Below are 16,061 nucleotides of genomic sequence, written 5' to 3'. Positions count from 1 at the left end.
TGGCGTCAGGCGCACACCTACACCTTTAAATGCTACTGGCTGTTTTTGTTGTTGTTGCCAACGCCATTATAATTGTGTGCAAAAGCGTTATTGCTCTAGTGTGGTAAAAATATATAATTTTAGTTATCATGCATAGTTTGTTTATGTATTCATACCATGTGTAGGATACATGTGGGTTACTGATATTATGCTGCTTTTATTGGCCTAATTAAAAATACTTTTTTTTATATAGGCTAGCTACATCTCAATTCTGCATGTCTGTCCACTCCAGTGACAGTTTACCAACAACTACGATACAACTGTTACACACCCTGGTGATGCCTTTGTATGAATAGATAGGATATTGTTGGATATTCATATCCCACTGTTTGGTACCTGATTATCTTTCCTTACAGTAGCCCAGTACTGTACGGAAACAAAGCGTCACGGGCGTGGGCGGGATCATGTAGGCGGAGCCAGTACGTTGTAGGAATCTGAAGGCGGGCTTACGCAAGAATCACGGAATCCTGACCAACCGCGGCGAAGCATTCATGTGGCCAACAGTAGATCAGTGTGACTCCACTGTTTTTTGTTTTTTTTTAGGGAGAGCGCTAGAGAGAAATGGGCGTGACAACGGGGTGTCTGGACCACGACTAGTCTCCTGTAGGAATGAGCATCTCGCAGTCTCCAATGTACCCTATGACAACGGAGAGGCGATGCAGACTGATCGGTCATATGGTTGTTCCCTCAAACTTGCCTTCGCAGGTGGTGTTTTAACAGAACGGAGCCCGATTTTGAGGCCATACGGGGATTGACAACTCAAGGGAATTACAACCTCCGTCGGCAAACATCAGCGGGTATTTATTGATCTGTCTACCTGTCCAATTATTGTCCAAAACTGTTGGTGCTGAACACGCAAGAGAGTGATCTTGGTCTGGCTTGTCTGTGTTTTTATTCTTCGTACATTGCAGTCATGTCAAGAATAGGCTGCAAGAAGTATGTGCGTGTGCTTGCGTTTGTGATGATGTCTTACATTGTAGTATTTATTTTCTGTGCAGTGGATTCCCTTGTGTAGCCTAGCCTACTCCCCTGCCTCGCACGTTGTGCTGTGGAGGTGAAAAGCTTTAGAAAAACAACTATTATTCAGTAGGCCCTATGTACATTGAAATATGCTGTTATGCTAATTAAGCACATAAACACGCTATAAACACTGCTTTATAAATGCCTGCCATAATAGCATTTTGATCCCATAGTTTTATCGGCATTAAACGGAATTATAAAGCTGTTATTTAAACACGTTATTTATACCAATATGGAATATGTTATTTCTCCATGTGGTATGTTGTAGGCAATCTGACAAGGCCTATATCGACTGCGTCTTCTTGGATAGCGATCAAGCAACCGCCTCTACACTGGCACTGGGAGACGCAATCCGCTGCAATCTGCAAGTTGAAGTCATAGGGCAGAAACAGCCATGATTATGCTGTAAGCAGTCAAGCGATAAGACAAATTTAGCACTATATACAATTGTATCTTGTTGGATGCTGCTTTTCTGTGATAAAAAAAAATGTATTCTGTCATACTAACTGGTTTTATTTGGGGAGGCAGTTGATACCCGTGTTGATGTGGATGATGATGATGAGGGTAGATGGCTCAAACTCCAGCATAGGCCTACTTTGAGCTCAGGATATCAAACGTCAAGTGCTTACTGGCCTATTTGTCAGTTTGGGTATTTTTTAGGGGTCAGAAAATACTAGATTGCGGAACGACAAGAGGTCAATAAGATTTAGTGTTGTCATATTAAGAGGCAATTCTTAAAAAATTATTTGTGTCAAGATATGTCAGTGGTCTGAACAAACATAAGAAGACGAGAAACTCCTTAACATCGTCTGTCTTGCCCTGCCCTGCATTCTCTGTGCTGGGGACTTGCTGTGCTTGTAAAGGGCCGTGCTGGGATTACTACTGGGTTCTCTCTGACTATTACCCGCCTACTGGGAACCTGTCTGTTTTGTTTTCATCTCTCTCTCTCTCATGCGCGTGCTCCCGCTCTCTCTCCTAGTACATAACACCAAAGAGCAAACAGAGAATAATAATGACGACTACTCTCCTCACAAACCAAAAAAACAAATACGAATCTCACTCAGAACTGATAATGAAGAGAATTATTAAAGGGGCTGTCTGCAGTTTTACAGCTTAAGCCTGCACGATGGATGCTTACTCATACAGGCCTCTGGGAATCTGTGACACAAGGGTTACAGGGAGGAAGACAGGAAAGGAGGGATGGAGAGGAAGATGGAGGGAGACGGAAGGCAAGAAAGAGTGATAATAATGAAGCGAGATAAATAATAAAAGAGCAAAGGAAGAGACGTAGGGAAAGAGAAATGAAGATGAGTCAGACTGTTTCTTGGAGTGTGTGTGGTAACGGATCCTGTGAGGTAACAAAGCAGCCCACGTGTGTGTCTTCTCTAGTGCCAAAGGGGTCAACCGGTGAGGAGGGGGTGGCACTGACAGGAAGTGGTTCATCCATTTTAAAGTGTTTGTACAGTGTGGCATACATTTTACATTTAGTCATTTAGCAGATGCTCTTATCCAGAGAGACTTACAGTAAGTACAGGGACATTCCCCCCGAGGCAAGTAGGGTGAAGTGTCTTGCCCAAGGACACAACGTCATTTTGCATGGCCGGGAATCAAACCAACAACCTTCTGATTAATAGCCCGACTCCCTCACCGCTCAGCCACCTGACCCCGCATACACAGAACAAGCACGCCTCTTACTGAGACAAATATTGAATAAATAGTATAGTGCAATAGTATAGTGCTATGAAAGATTTGCCTTCTGAAATCTTCTCAAACCACTTGAAGGTTTTTCATTTGTCCTCTCTCCATCCTCCCTCTGTGCCCTCCATCCTTTCTCCATCCTCTCCAATCATCCTCCCTCCATCCTCTCCAATCATCCTCCCTCCACCTCCCCTCCATCGTCCCTCCATTCTCACTACATCTATCCTCTCTCCATCCATCCTACACCCTCTAAACCAGGCGTTCTCAAACATTTTGGGGCCAGGGACCCCTTACAGGGGTGAACATTTTCCAAGGACCCCCTCATAATCATAACACCCATTCAGCATGCCCTTTGTGCTCTTAACTGGACACAATATGCTTGTTTTATTGGTGCAAATGGTCCCCATCTGTAGATTATAATATATGTTTTACTTTTTAATGATCCAGCACAATTTTCCAATGTTATAATGTAAATTATTTCACAGACCCCTTGGCTATGGTTCACGGACCCCACTTTGAGAACCACTGCTTTAAACTCTTGCCTTCCACTTAGTCCAACCAGACAGGTACAGCAAGGCCAGACAGGACTGCAGGATACTCACTCCATCACTGTAGCCCTACCACACACACACACACACACACATCGTTGTTCACAGACACGCAGGTGGGCTGGGCCATGGGAGCTACGAGGCTCTGTCTGTTCTAATAATAAGGTCACATTCAACCATAGTGGACCTCTCTGTCCAATAAGGGGCTAGAAATAGCCACGTGCAACTTGAAAAGAAAGAAGCTTTTACATATAGAGTCCTGTTTCCAGGTCAGGAACTGGATCTGAAATAGCTCTATCTAGAATCAGAGGGTTCACTTTAGAACAAAAGGTACTATACAGCGCAGTTTCATGAAGATCACAATGGTTGTTTTACAAAAGTTTGTGGGTAGCATTGGCAGGGACAAACATATAGGCAACCAATTGTGTAGTATTGTATAGTGTAGACATACATTTTTAACACTGACCTGATAGAATATAGACTGTAACACATTCATTACTGCTTTCCTTAGTTAAAACATATTCTGATGTAGCATCTTGAGGCTCGTTGTACTTGCCTGCTTGTTTTGTGTCTAAGAGACTATATTCTATGGAGCTCTGTACAGTATGTGATCAGTGACATTCAGCACAAGATTAAAAAGAGACTCCTAGATAACAATAACACTGACTACTACAGGCAAGTGGGATACAAACAATAATTCAGACATGATGATTTGTCCCAAACTGTAATTGAATGAGCACCTCCAGCCATCTAGTTTATACTCAAGCATCTGAAAACTGGAGTGCAGATTACAAGAAATCCTTAAATGGTTGAAAATGGGGGGAAAAAATGATGATCATGTTGTCAGGAACTCATCATTTATTCTGGAGACCATTTCCTGGTGTGTATATTTAGCTCTCTGTTCTTTTGTGGCACTGGATAGAGATGTTGCCTCTCTTTCTTTCTCTCTCCCCCTCACTCTTTCTTTCTTTGTTCCTCTCCTCACCCACACGCTCCACACACACGCTCCACACACACACACACACACACACACACACCCTTCCCCTGCAGTAGCAGAAGAGAGAATGGAGAGAGTGGATAGAGGGATAGAAGGATGGAGAGAGTGGATAGAGGTATAGAAGGATGGAGCGTGGTTCACGTGGAGGCTAGTGGAGGACGATGAATTTTGTTAGTAAAAACAACAGCATTATCTATGAAACTGTGGACTTTGTGGTGCTGTCTGATATTGGCCATTTAACCTGTAAAATGCCACTATGATCGCCTTTGCTCTGTAAAATATGTTTTATTCCTGCTAGCCCTACCATGCAGTATATATATAGAATGTGTGTGTGTGTGTGTGTGTGTGATATATATAATTCATTTCTCTTTGTCTTCCTTTGTCACAGCATCTTTTCTTTGTCTCTCTCTCACCGTGTCTCTATCTTTAACCCCCTTCCAATCTCCACCCTTCTTTCTATCTATCTATCGTCCCCTCCCTCCCTTCATCCCCCTCTCCACCCCCAGGATGTGACTGTGGGTTGATTAGAAAGTGCGTGGCCCAGAACAGGCAATCCATCACCCTGCCGAGCCCCTGCACAGGACGCGCATGCGCACACAAAGTCACGCTCACAGCGTACACCCCAGGCCCCTCGCCCCGCCTCGCCCCCCCTCGCCCGCCCCACTCTCTGTCTGCCTCCTCCCAGACCCTCTCTCCTCTTCCTGGTCAGTCTCTTGTTGCCTGCATGTCGTCTCTGCTGGAGGCTTCGTGTGTCTCCTCTAGGTCCGTCACATATCTGCAATGTCTGCATCGTCTCTCTCTCTCTCTCTCTCTCTCTCTCTCTCTCTCTCTCTCTCTCTCTCTCTCTACACCTCTTCTTTTCCTCCAAGCCCTCTCTTTTTCCTCCCTCTCTCCCCCTCCCACTCCTCTCCTCCCTCTTCTGTCCTCCCACTCTTTCTCCATCCACCCATGCCACTATGTTTTCTATTTCTGTCCCCTCCTCCTCCTCCTCCTCCTCCTCCACTCGTGAGGCCCTCCCTTCCCTGCCTCTCTCCCTCCTCCACTCGTGAGGCCCTCCCTTCCCTGCCTCTCTCCCTCCTCCACTCGTGAGGCCCTCCCTTCCCTGCCTCTCTCCCTCCTCCACTCGCTCCCCAGTGTCCACTCTCCCTCCTCCACCACTCCACATCCAGCCAGAGCAGCGGAGCAGACGTAATGAAATGGCGACTGCCTGCATGAACCGAGAGTCTGGCCACCCATCATGTAGTCATGAGCGGATATTCTCCTCTTTGGGACTCTATTAAAGGGCCCCCATTGCATGAAGTCTAATGTTCACATCATGATCCAATTGCCTGCTGGGAAAGGTAGTTCATATGCTGTTTGTCTGACTACTCATTTGGAAGAGCATTGAAGGCAGTCTGGTACAACCCCAAGGTTGTCTGGGGTCTGAGCCATAATGTGTTCACTAGGGAAAGAGGGCTTGGATTTGGGTGTTGTTTCAGATCCTATTATAAATGTTTGTGTTGTTTCCAAAGCTATTACCTTATTCTCCAAAGAGAGAACAAAGCATTTACTCTGGGTCTGTGATTTCATTTCAGTTCTTGCTACAGTGTAGGTGTCCTCGCCCACTCTTTATTAATAATAGGGTTTTGAATTAAACATTGGCAGGAAACCTAGCTTAATCTCTTTGCCAACAGAGACAGGCTTTTTAGAGATTTGTTTTTCCTTGTGTAAAATTGCTCATGTCAAAACATCAACCTGAAAACTCTCTCTATATACAACACACCACTCCTCAAGGATAAATGAACATTTCCTCTACTCTTTCATCATATATTTTATATATCTACAGCTTGTTAAATTAGGTCTTCAAGCGCCCACCTTAAACCCATGTGATATTATGCAATTGCTTTAGATTCTCATAAAATCGTATTTTAGTCCAATTTGTTTAATCCCAACGGTTTTAATTTGACGGGCCTTTCCCAGCCGAAAGCCTGAAATGCCACAGCCATAAACCTTTAGTAGAAATGAAAACCAATATTGTTGAACTCGCTTCACCCGTGGTCTGGACACGGCGTTCAGGGAAAGGTTGCAGCCCCCCTGGGGTTCGTTAAGAATCTCCGACACGACAGCTTGTCGATTGATGGTTATCTGGTTGTTAACTTTAAAAGCTTTGGAGAAGTGTGCTCCATTGTTTGTTCCTTTCTGGATGCTAAAAGACTACCGTCATGCTTGCCAGCAGATGTAAGGCCTCAATCGGTTAACCTAGGAACAATGATCACCGTTAGGTCCATCAGAAACACAGTACTGTTACAAACAGGAGCCATCGATTCAGGCGTCTGTATTTTTGCCTCTGTGAAAACACAGTATGTACTCTTCTACGTACTGAATCTCATGTATACTGTCCTTGTGCTTTGTTGACTGGAACTGCAGAGAAGATGCGAGCGCTTCAGTCACGTAAAGGGGGACGCCAATTATAGCTGAGTAATGGCAGCGGTAGACCAACCTGACTGCACACACACTGGTGAGGGGAGCGATTGTGTGGATCACTCCTGGATTTGATTGCTGTTCTATTTTAAGGGGTGCGCAGGTCTAAGGATAGCAGGGAGACACTAATTCAAAGCTCAGCTTGTTGTTGGTTTTATTTTCATGACTCGGCAGCTCGTAGTAACGACGAAGGGAGGATCACAGTCAATATGCTAATCCTATCTCCACGCCTACTGTACTGTTGTCGATCTGACTACAGGGTTGTTGGGTATTCAGAGGAGAATTTGTGAGTGCGTACAGCTGTTAACAATGGACTGTACTTTTTCGATCACTTCGGATTTGGTCCTTGATGCTTTCTCTCCTTCCCTCCATCACCCTCTCTCCCCTCTCTTTCACTCTCTCTTCCCTCTCTTTCTCTCCCTCTCTCTCCCCTCTCTTTCACTCTCTCTTCCCTCTCTTTCACTCTCTCTTCCCTCTCTTTCACTCTCTCTTCCCTCTCTTTCTCTCCCTCTCTCTCCCCTCTCCCCCTCCCCCCCCCCAGCTGTGAGCCCCCGTTGTGGCCGGTGGGCATGGTTTTGGAGGGCAGCTCGGAGGCCCTGTGTCCCCCCCCATCTCTGGAACTGCGACCGTCTTGCAACAAGAGCCAGCCCTCCCCCCCGCTGGGCTCGGCCTCCCAGCCCCATGAAGGCCTCTTCCCGGGGGACAAGGAGCCAGTCAAGTACGGGGAGCTCATCGTCTTAGGGTGAGACTCACTGGGGCTGGCTGGCGCTTAAATGTTTTTTGCATATCCTATGTGTGTGAGAGTGTGTGTGTGTGTGTGTGTGTGGGGGGGGGGGGGGGGGATTGTGTGTCAGATTGCGCAGCAACAAACCAAGTGCCCTAAAGGAACAATAGCATTAAAGTAGGATCTGAAAATCTAAACCCTTGTGTGTAGAATAAAGCAGACCGGATGATCTACTGCACCTTTAAAAAGCCTTTGTCATGTATTTAAACCACAGACTTGAAACCATTGTCATATATTGCACCATGCCATTTTTGCACCTATGTCATATTTGCACTAAGCACCCTATTTGTATTTGTATTTTTGTATTATATTGTACATTATAGCTATTTTATACTTTACAGCTAGTTTATTTTACATACCTTTCCCCTTAGTATTAGTTAATTAGACTTTGCACCTTGTATAGTATAGTTAGACTTGTTTATTTAAGATGTACTCCTATATGTTGAATGTATGCACCTTCCTGCCAAAGTAAATTACTTGTCTGTGCAAACTTTCATGGCAATTAAAACCCCTCCTGATTCTGATATCCTTTAGCAGGAAGTCCACAACACTCTCCTTGCCCAAACGACACAGGCTCTAAGATCCTGAAGCTCAGGGATGTAAAGCTATCCTTCAGTTCCAGCAGCAACCCCATGCAAAATTGTTCATTTGACTCCTTAACAAAGATGTCAGTCTGACACTGACCCACCGGGGAACCAGGCAAAAAAAAAGAAAGAAACTGAACCGCCACGAGAGAGATGAGGAGAGAGACGTCTCAGCGCGTGTAGACGCTGAGACGTGGAGAGAGAATCCCTGTGGTATCTAATTCACTCTTTCCCGTATTGATCTATCCAGAGATGGGTTATGAAAATGGCTTCGCTCTCCATCGATGTGATTAAGAGGGAGAGAGAGAGGGGGAGAGCATATTGCTGCAGACATTTTTATGGCCTCATCCAATCATGACATTTGCAGGAGACAGAAGGAAGCCAGTGATCATATATTGGATATGATCTTCTACTCAGAGTCCAATGTGGCATGGCAATCAAATCCTTTGGTCCAGGCTTAAAAGAGTCATTTAAAACCCAAGGTCTTTATAATAAACACAAATGTCATTAACGAGGCAAAATGCTGTATTCCCCCCCTCCCCCCCCGATCATGTGATCAGGCACAATGGTTCTCTGAACAATGGGGATAAAGGTCGCCGAAGAAGTCGCCTGGCGCTCTACAAGAGACCCAAAGCTAACGGGGTCAAACCTGACGTCATCCACAATGTTTCCACCCCTCTGGTGTCAAAGGTCAGTGGTTATATCCAACAGTATCACAACTGGTGGCATTTCTATAGATATACATTTTGAAACAGACAAAAGGTTTCGAGACCCTCACTAAAAATAAGTCGTTATTAAACTGGTATTTATAGTCTTCAACCAAACAAAATGCGAGCACGCTCTATTGTGAGTGTGAGGGGTTCTTTGTCACCTGTTTTTTGTGTGTTTCCACAGGCTCTCAGCAACAAAAGTCAGCACAGCATCTCCTACACATTGTCCAGAAGTCACTCTGTCATCGTGGAGTACACACATGACACCAACACAGACATGTTCCAGGTCAGTATCATCCTACACAGGGCACGTCCTGCAACTCCTCGCTCCTGCATAGCGATGATGTAGAAAGGAAGGAACTCGAGTTGGTCTGGCTGCAGACAGCATTTTTTCGCAGTTATTTTTCTTATGACCTACCCACACCACAAACACACGCCTCACCTTGGGAACATGGATGACACACACACATTCATACAAACCAACTCACCTTCCTCCTCTCTCACACAAACACCTACAACACCCCCCCCCCCCCCCCGCCAAGTTGATGTCCCAGCTGCTGAAAAATGTCATTTGTTAGCTGACGCCTCAGAGCTCCCAGTACTGCCAAGTCATGAGACGACTGGGATGGAGAGAGAGACATAGACAGAGAGAGAGAGAGAGAGAGAGAGAGAGAGAGAGAGAGGGAGAGAGAGGGAGAGAGAGACAGAGACACAGAGAAAGACAGAGAGGGAGAGGGAGAGAGAGAGAGAGAGAGAGAGAGAGAGAGAGAGAGAGAGAGAGAGAGAGAGAGAGAGAGAGAGAGAGAGAGAGAGAGAGAGAGACAGACAGACAGACAGACAGAAGAGAGAGAGAGAGAAATAAAACAAGACAGAGAGAATAAGACAGAGTGGGGGAGAGATTGGGAGTCAGGTAGAGCAGACAGTCTATTCCAGCTATCTATCTCTCATCCCTTTGATGAATGTAAGGCCCAACTACTGCAGACAGAAGACATGATGGAGGTTCTGTGCTGTGGTCCCTGTCTGTCTGTTTTCCTGCCTGTCTGTCTATTTTCCTGTCTGTCTGTCTGTTTATTTTCCTGTCTGTCTGTCTGTTTATTTTCCTGTCTGTCTGTCTATTTTACTGTCTGTCTATTTTCCTGTCTGTCTGTCTGTCTGTCTGTCTGCTCTCCAACTCAACTGACTGTCATGTCAATTCATCTATTTGGGTGCAAATAGTCCATCCCTTTTCACAAAGACAGGTGGCAGGTGCTGGCATTGACCCTCAAGCAGGTCATGGTAATTTTTCATTTTCTGTAACAGAAAGTAATTGAAAAGACATGTTCATTTGAATGTTGGCACCCCTTAAATCAACTAGCAGAGACAATCCCCTTGAAAGATGTAAAACCTTTTCACCCATCTCACAGGCAGGTAATGGATGGGAACAATAGCTGGTTGACTCCATCCTCAATCATCTACTATGGACATCAGCATTTCAATTGTTCTAGCCAAGGTAGCTAACAGTTTGGCTGAAGGCAAACGCACGTCTGTCGATTCTCTGCATACTTAGCACACAACCGCAACAACAACAAAAACATGTTTACAAACAGGGCAAATCAATATTAAACTTACCCAAGTACAACACAGAACGTTTCACGGCTAAGTTGTTGGTGTGAATCCAATATATTGTTTTCTGATGCTTTCGTTTGGTAGGCACTTTCTTCGAGTTCATCTTCGATTAAATTCAATTCGAGTAATTTCATTTCCATCATGCAACGAGTCTAGTAGATTTTGATGGTTGAGGGTCTTACCAGCAGCCAGGTTTGTTAACAACAGTGGTTTAAAATAATTAGTTTGATTAGCATCCGCCATAGTAGCAACCGTACAGTAGGACTAAACAAACAGACCATGCTGCTTTGTTTATGGGTGGTAGTGACCGAAAATAACAAGGGCCAAAATAGATAAACCCACACGCCCCCAAAACCAGACAAAAACATGCCTTAACAAGCATACGTTCCTGACAAATTGAGTGCTCAGTGATTAAAAAAAGAATAATAATTATATTGAGTTAAACTTTAACTTTCGTAACATGAAAAAGGAAGGTGTTTTATTTGCGTCCGAGTGCAGTTTGAATATTAACAAACTTGCGGACCTTTTAACCAGCTCCTGTCTCAAATGACTTCCATCTCGACTCCACTTTACGCTGCTCTACTCTGTTATCCTCTACTGACACCCCCTCCCTTGCTCTCCACAGATCGGGCGCTCCACGGAGAGCATGATAGACTTTGTGGTGACGGATACAGCAGGCAGCAGCGGGGGCGGTGGGGGGCAAGGCCAGGGGGCGGCCGGAGAGGGGGGAGGAGGAGGAGGAGGACAGTCAGCCCAGAGTACCATCTCCCGCTATGCGTGCCGCATCATGTGTGAGCGCAGCGCCCCCTACACAGCACGCATCTACGCTGCCGGCTTCGACTCCTCCAAGAACATCTTCCTGGGGGTGAGTATAGAGCGCACGTGTGTGTCGGGTGGGGGGGTCTTCAGGGTGGAAGTGTGTGTGTGTGCATGCACGTGTTTACATTTACATTTAGTCATTTAGCAGACGCTCTTATCCAGAGCGACTTACAGTCAGTACAGGGACATTCCCCCAAGGCAAGTAGGGTGAAGTGCCTTGCCCAAGGACACAACGTCATTTGGCACGGCCGGGAATCGAACTGGCAACCTTCAGATTACTAGCCTGCTTCCCTAACCGCTCAGCCACCTGACTCCCTACTCCCTCCCTCGTGTTTGTGGCAGTGAACAGCTTCCGGAGTGAGGGAGTGATCAGTTGCCCTGACAACTGGGGCAGTGACAACCCTGGCGCCAAGACACCCAGGCGATGATGTAATATCTGTGATGAACGTCACAACGTGTGACATGACATACTGTGTGTGTGTGTGCATGTGTGTTTGGGAGTGTTACCAGTTGACGTGGGGGGACTGCATGGTGATTGTATAAGCATGAATCATGCTCCTGGAATTGCTTGTACTGCAGTTTAAAGATAGGAGTAGTTAAGATCTGTGGACGTACAGTGACAGTTACACATGTACATTACATTTGACAGTATTATTCATTTAGCAATCGACCTGATCCAAATATACTCATAGTGCAAACACTGTAAAACGTCCAGCAGAAAATCAAAGACCAGCGGCGCATATAGTTCTATCAGTATTCAGTGGTCATAAATGTCAATATTTATAAGCACAGTGCAAAATTACCACATTTCAGCTACCAGGCACGGCAAAACAACAATATCTCAACTGCAGTGCAATAATCTCAAATGCATATGAAACGGAAATCCATGGTGATGTTGCAGAGCTGCATACTCAGTCTCTGCGAGGTGAGCTGAGTTTTAAACACCTCAACAGTCACCCCCAATCTCTGTACCCCCCCCCCCCCCCCCCCAGGGAACCACACACTCATCTGCTCGAGTGTGTGTCCTCGTCTCTGGGAACTGGCTAGCTAACCGGCTGGAACGTTGCCCAGGCCCAGAGCAGACCAGACACCAAGACTCTCTTTGTTTAGAGAGATAAGACTATCAGCGGTCATTATCAAAAGTCACACGTCAGGGACTGCTGCTACACTCTGCTTGGTCAGCCTCCGGAGGCCAGCGAGCTGTTTGGAAATGGATTAGAAACACAACAGAGACACACACAGACGCCGGAGGGGAAAAGGGAATTCTGGATTCAAGCTGTGGCAGCCTGTCGTCTGTGTTTGGTCGTGTACATGCGTCACGTGTGCGTGACGGTGTGTAGATGACGTGCGTGTCGCGGGCGGCGCGCCTTTGCGTGCGTGCGCGTTTTGTAAATTCTCCGAGCCGCCCAACGCTTTGTAAAGGAAAGACTGTACAAAGCGAGCAGTGCACAATGGAGCAGGCTGGCGTTTGTTTGCTCACCCATTGACATGTGAAGTAAGCTTTTGATACATGCTGGCATGCAGGCTCTCCTTCATCCCTAACCCCCCTCCCACACACACACACGTCACCCTCCATTTCCACAACCTGGAGGGTTACGCTGGCAGAGGGGGGGGGAGGCGAGGCAGGAGTCCAGAGACTCTCCTCATCGATGTGAGTCAGGGACTCCAGGTCAAGGACAGACACAGTGTTCCAGACCTGCTAGTTCCCCTCACCTCCCTCTCCCCACGGCTCCTGATTAAAACGGTCACGGTGGCCATATTGTATTAGTTCACAGGACTTTCATTTGTAATGATTTTTTATGGTGGTGGTAGGGAGCTTGGCTGGCGGTGAGAGCTAATGCCAGCTGTGACCAAGGAGAAAGTACGACTGTAGTGCTCTGAAACACGCAAGTCTGGAGGCTCGTGACACTTCGTAAGGAAAGATGTCCCTCATGCATTATACATGACCCCAGGGAGAGGGGATGACACAAGCGGGGCACAGTGAGTCATACACACAGATAACGTCATGTCCCATGCAAGGCACCGAGGCCTGTGTCAACCTAGCAAGCCTCCCCATCCAGCTAAAAATACTGAGAGAGAGACAGAGAGACAGAGAGGGGGGGGGGGGGGGGAGAGAATGTCCCAGCGAGAGAGGGAGAAAGAGAGAGAGAGGCAGGAAAAGAGCGAGAGAGGACAGTAGGAGGAGGAGGACGATGACAGATCCTAGCTGCTGAGCTGTTGTCAGAGCGACGCCGGAGTGAATAACCTCAGCAGGGCTCCGGTGAACTGGGCACACACAGAATGTCCTTGGCAGATCGCAGAGGCAGGCTGTGCAGCCCACTGTTGTTGTGGAGGTGTGCGGAAAGCACAAGAACAACGAGAGATCGTTTTCCAAACATTAGGTGTAGCGCGGGCTTATACAACGTTGTGGTTGTTGCCGATCGTGACCGCTTAGAAGTCCACAGGTACATTCTGGGAATGTTGCATCGAAACTGCGCCTAAAGAGGGGCTGACACACTGCGTGTGAGAGTGTGTGTGTGATTCTGTGTGTGTGAGCATCTCAATGCTTTAGCTGGTATAGTACTCAAGTTTAGCCAGTATAGTAATCAGTTATACACTGCAGGGGCTAAATTTAGCATTGCGAAAAAAAAGCCCTGTTAGCTGTTTTATTCTCCCATCTCTCTCTCTCCTTCTTTCTCCTCCTCCCTCTCTCTCCTTCTCCCTCTCTCTCTCTCTTTATCGGCCTCTCCATCACTTCCCTTGATACTAGTCTGCTTATGTGTGGGGGGCGGGTCTCTTAGGAGAGAGCTGCCAAATGGCGGACGTCGGACGGCTTGATGGACGGATTGACCACCAATGGCGTGCTGGTGATGCACCCGGCAGGCGACTTCGTCCAGGAGCCGGCACCGGGGGTGTGGCGGGAGATCTCCGTGTGCGGGAACGTGTTCGCCCTGCGGGAGACCCGCTCGGCCCAGCAGAGGGGGAAACTGGTGAGGAGGAGGAGAGGAGGTGGGGGTGTTTCGGAGCTAGAGTCTTGCTCGTCTGCTATTGGACAGGATGCCATCATGTGGAAAGGCAAACTTTGGAAAGCAGCTGTCAGTGCAGAAAAAAAGGACCGGAAACTAAACCGATTTCTTTTCGCTAAGTAATTGTGTCTATCTCTCTTGTCCTCCCCCCCACTCTAATACACTCTTCCTTTAAATCGGTCTCTCTCGCCCAATCTCCCCCCCCCCCCCCCACCAGGTGGAGAACGAGTCCAACACCCTCCAGGACGGCTCCCTCATCGACCTGTGCGGGGCCACCCTGCTGTGGCGCACCCCGGCGGGCCTCCGGCGCACGCCCACCCTCAAGCAGCTGGAGTCCCTGCGCCAGGAGCTGAACGCGGCGCGGCCGCAGTGCCCCGTGGGCTTCAACACCCTGGCCTTCCCCAGCCTGGCTCAGCGGGAGATCGTGGACAAGAAGCAGCCCTGGGTCTACGTCAACTGCGGCCACGTCCACGGCTACCACAACTGGGGCTACCGCAAGGAGAAGGGCCCGGCGGGGCCCAGCGGGACGGCGCCAGCCAGCACCGGGGAGAGGGAGTGCCCCATGTGCCGGCGCGTGGGCCCCTACGTGCCCCTGTGGCTGGGCTGCGAGGGCGGGCTGTATCTGGACGCCGGCCCCCCGACCCACGCCTTCTGCCCCTGCGGCCACGTGTGCTCTGAAAAGACAGTGCAGGGGTGGAGCCAGATCCCGCTGCCGCACGGGACGCACGCCTTCCACGCCGCCTGCCCCTTCTGCGGCACCTGGCTGACCGGCGAGCAGGGCCACATCAAACTCATCTTCCAGGGCCCCGTCGACTGAGGGGGAGGCGTTGGTTGTGTGGTGTCGGGGGGTGGTTGTGAGGTGGGGGTGGGGGGGAGGTGTTTCGGGGGTGGTTGGCTGAGGTGTGTGAAGTGGGGCCTCAGAAAGACAAAGACTGACTGTCGATAAGAGAAATAATTGAAGGCCTAAGGAGAAAAACACTGTTGGACAATTTAACTTGTGGGGAAAGTAAAAAAAAGATGAAGTGGGTTGAGTGGTATTTGAGCTGTACTGTGGGGCGGGAGGTGGGGGTGTAAATAAATGCTGTTGAAATGAAACCTTGAGCAGTGTTGGTGGTCCTTGGAGTTCTGTGGGGCTCCAGTCTGAAGAGCGCAGTGTAATTCAATATCCGAACGCCACACAAACCTGTGATTCAGCTGCTTCGGGCATGCACGTGCCCCAGAACCTACTGGAACGCACCGTGTCTGGTGCCTGCTCGTCAGGGTGAGATGGATTTCAAGGTCACAGGTGAGGAGTAGAGGACCCACGCTCAGGGGGGAGGGGTTGTGAAACATGGCCCCCGGACTCCTGCACCTGAAACTCAGCTAGTCCTCCTTGGCCCCTGTGTGTGAGCACCCCTCTCACTCTTCCTCTCTGTCTCTCCTCCCTCCCAGGGTCAGGACAATGTGTGCATGTGTGTGTGTGTACACCCTGAGGAGTGTCTGACGAACGCCCCAACTACCAGTCTGCAGCAGCACCATGCTATAAATAACTCAAGGTCACCGGCAGCCACCATGCAACTGGGGAGGGGGGAGATGGAGGGGGAGTATAGAAGAGAGAGACAGGAAGAGAGAGGAGAGGAGAGAGAGGCAGGGGAGAGAGCTAAAGGGTATAGAGGGGAGAGACAGGAAGAGAGGCAGCGAAAAGGTTATTGAGGGCAGTTATTGAGAAACAGAAGGGGAGGAAAAGAGGAGGGAGTGGAGGAAGAGAGAGAGGAGAGGACGGAGGGGAAACAGAGGACAGGATGATCGAGAG

General features: G+C 48.2%; 1 protein-coding gene across 3 annotated transcripts; it reads left to right on the top strand.

The window, feature by feature from the left end:
* The first annotated feature begins 16 nt into the window (after window positions 1-16).
* Window positions 17-15,135, top strand: peli3 (pellino E3 ubiquitin protein ligase family member 3). Of its 3 annotated transcripts, XM_062449222.1 has the most exons (9): window positions 17-458; window positions 583-836; window positions 1,328-1,464; window positions 7,304-7,504; window positions 8,691-8,820; window positions 9,025-9,126; window positions 11,071-11,310; window positions 14,045-14,233; window positions 14,487-15,135. In XM_062449222.1, exons 3-9 carry the CDS (start codon window positions 1,454-1,456, stop codon window positions 15,084-15,086), a joined length of 1,473 nt encoding a protein of 490 aa, XP_062305206.1. In that variant the 5' UTR covers window positions 17-458; window positions 583-836; window positions 1,328-1,453; the 3' UTR covers window positions 15,087-15,135. The 3 variants fall into 3 exon arrangements, with proteins under 3 accessions (XP_062305206.1, XP_062305205.1, XP_062305207.1); XM_062449221.1 differs by having other exon boundaries at window positions 17-836; XM_062449223.1 differs by lacking the exon at window positions 1,328-1,464 and having other exon boundaries at window positions 17-836.
* The last annotated feature ends 926 nt before the right edge of the window (window positions 15,136-16,061 follow it).

This window comes from Osmerus eperlanus, chromosome 23 (genome assembly GCF_963692335.1).
Source record: "Osmerus eperlanus chromosome 23, fOsmEpe2.1, whole genome shotgun sequence".
NCBI lineage: Eukaryota > Metazoa > Chordata > Actinopteri > Osmeriformes > Osmeridae > Osmerus > Osmerus eperlanus.
This window is presented reverse-complemented; position numbering and strand designations above follow the sequence as displayed.

Excerpts from the sequence above, each read along its gene's own strand:
- peli3 (XM_062449222.1), top strand. Across the intron at positions 9,127-11,070 it reads CCAACACAGACATGTTCCAG|ATCGGGCGCTCCACGGAGAG; the intron begins GTCAGTATCATC and ends TGCTCTCCACAG. Across the intron at positions 14,234-14,486 it reads CCCAGCAGAGGGGGAAACTG|GTGGAGAACGAGTCCAACAC; the intron begins GTGAGGAGGAGG and ends CCCCCCCACCAG.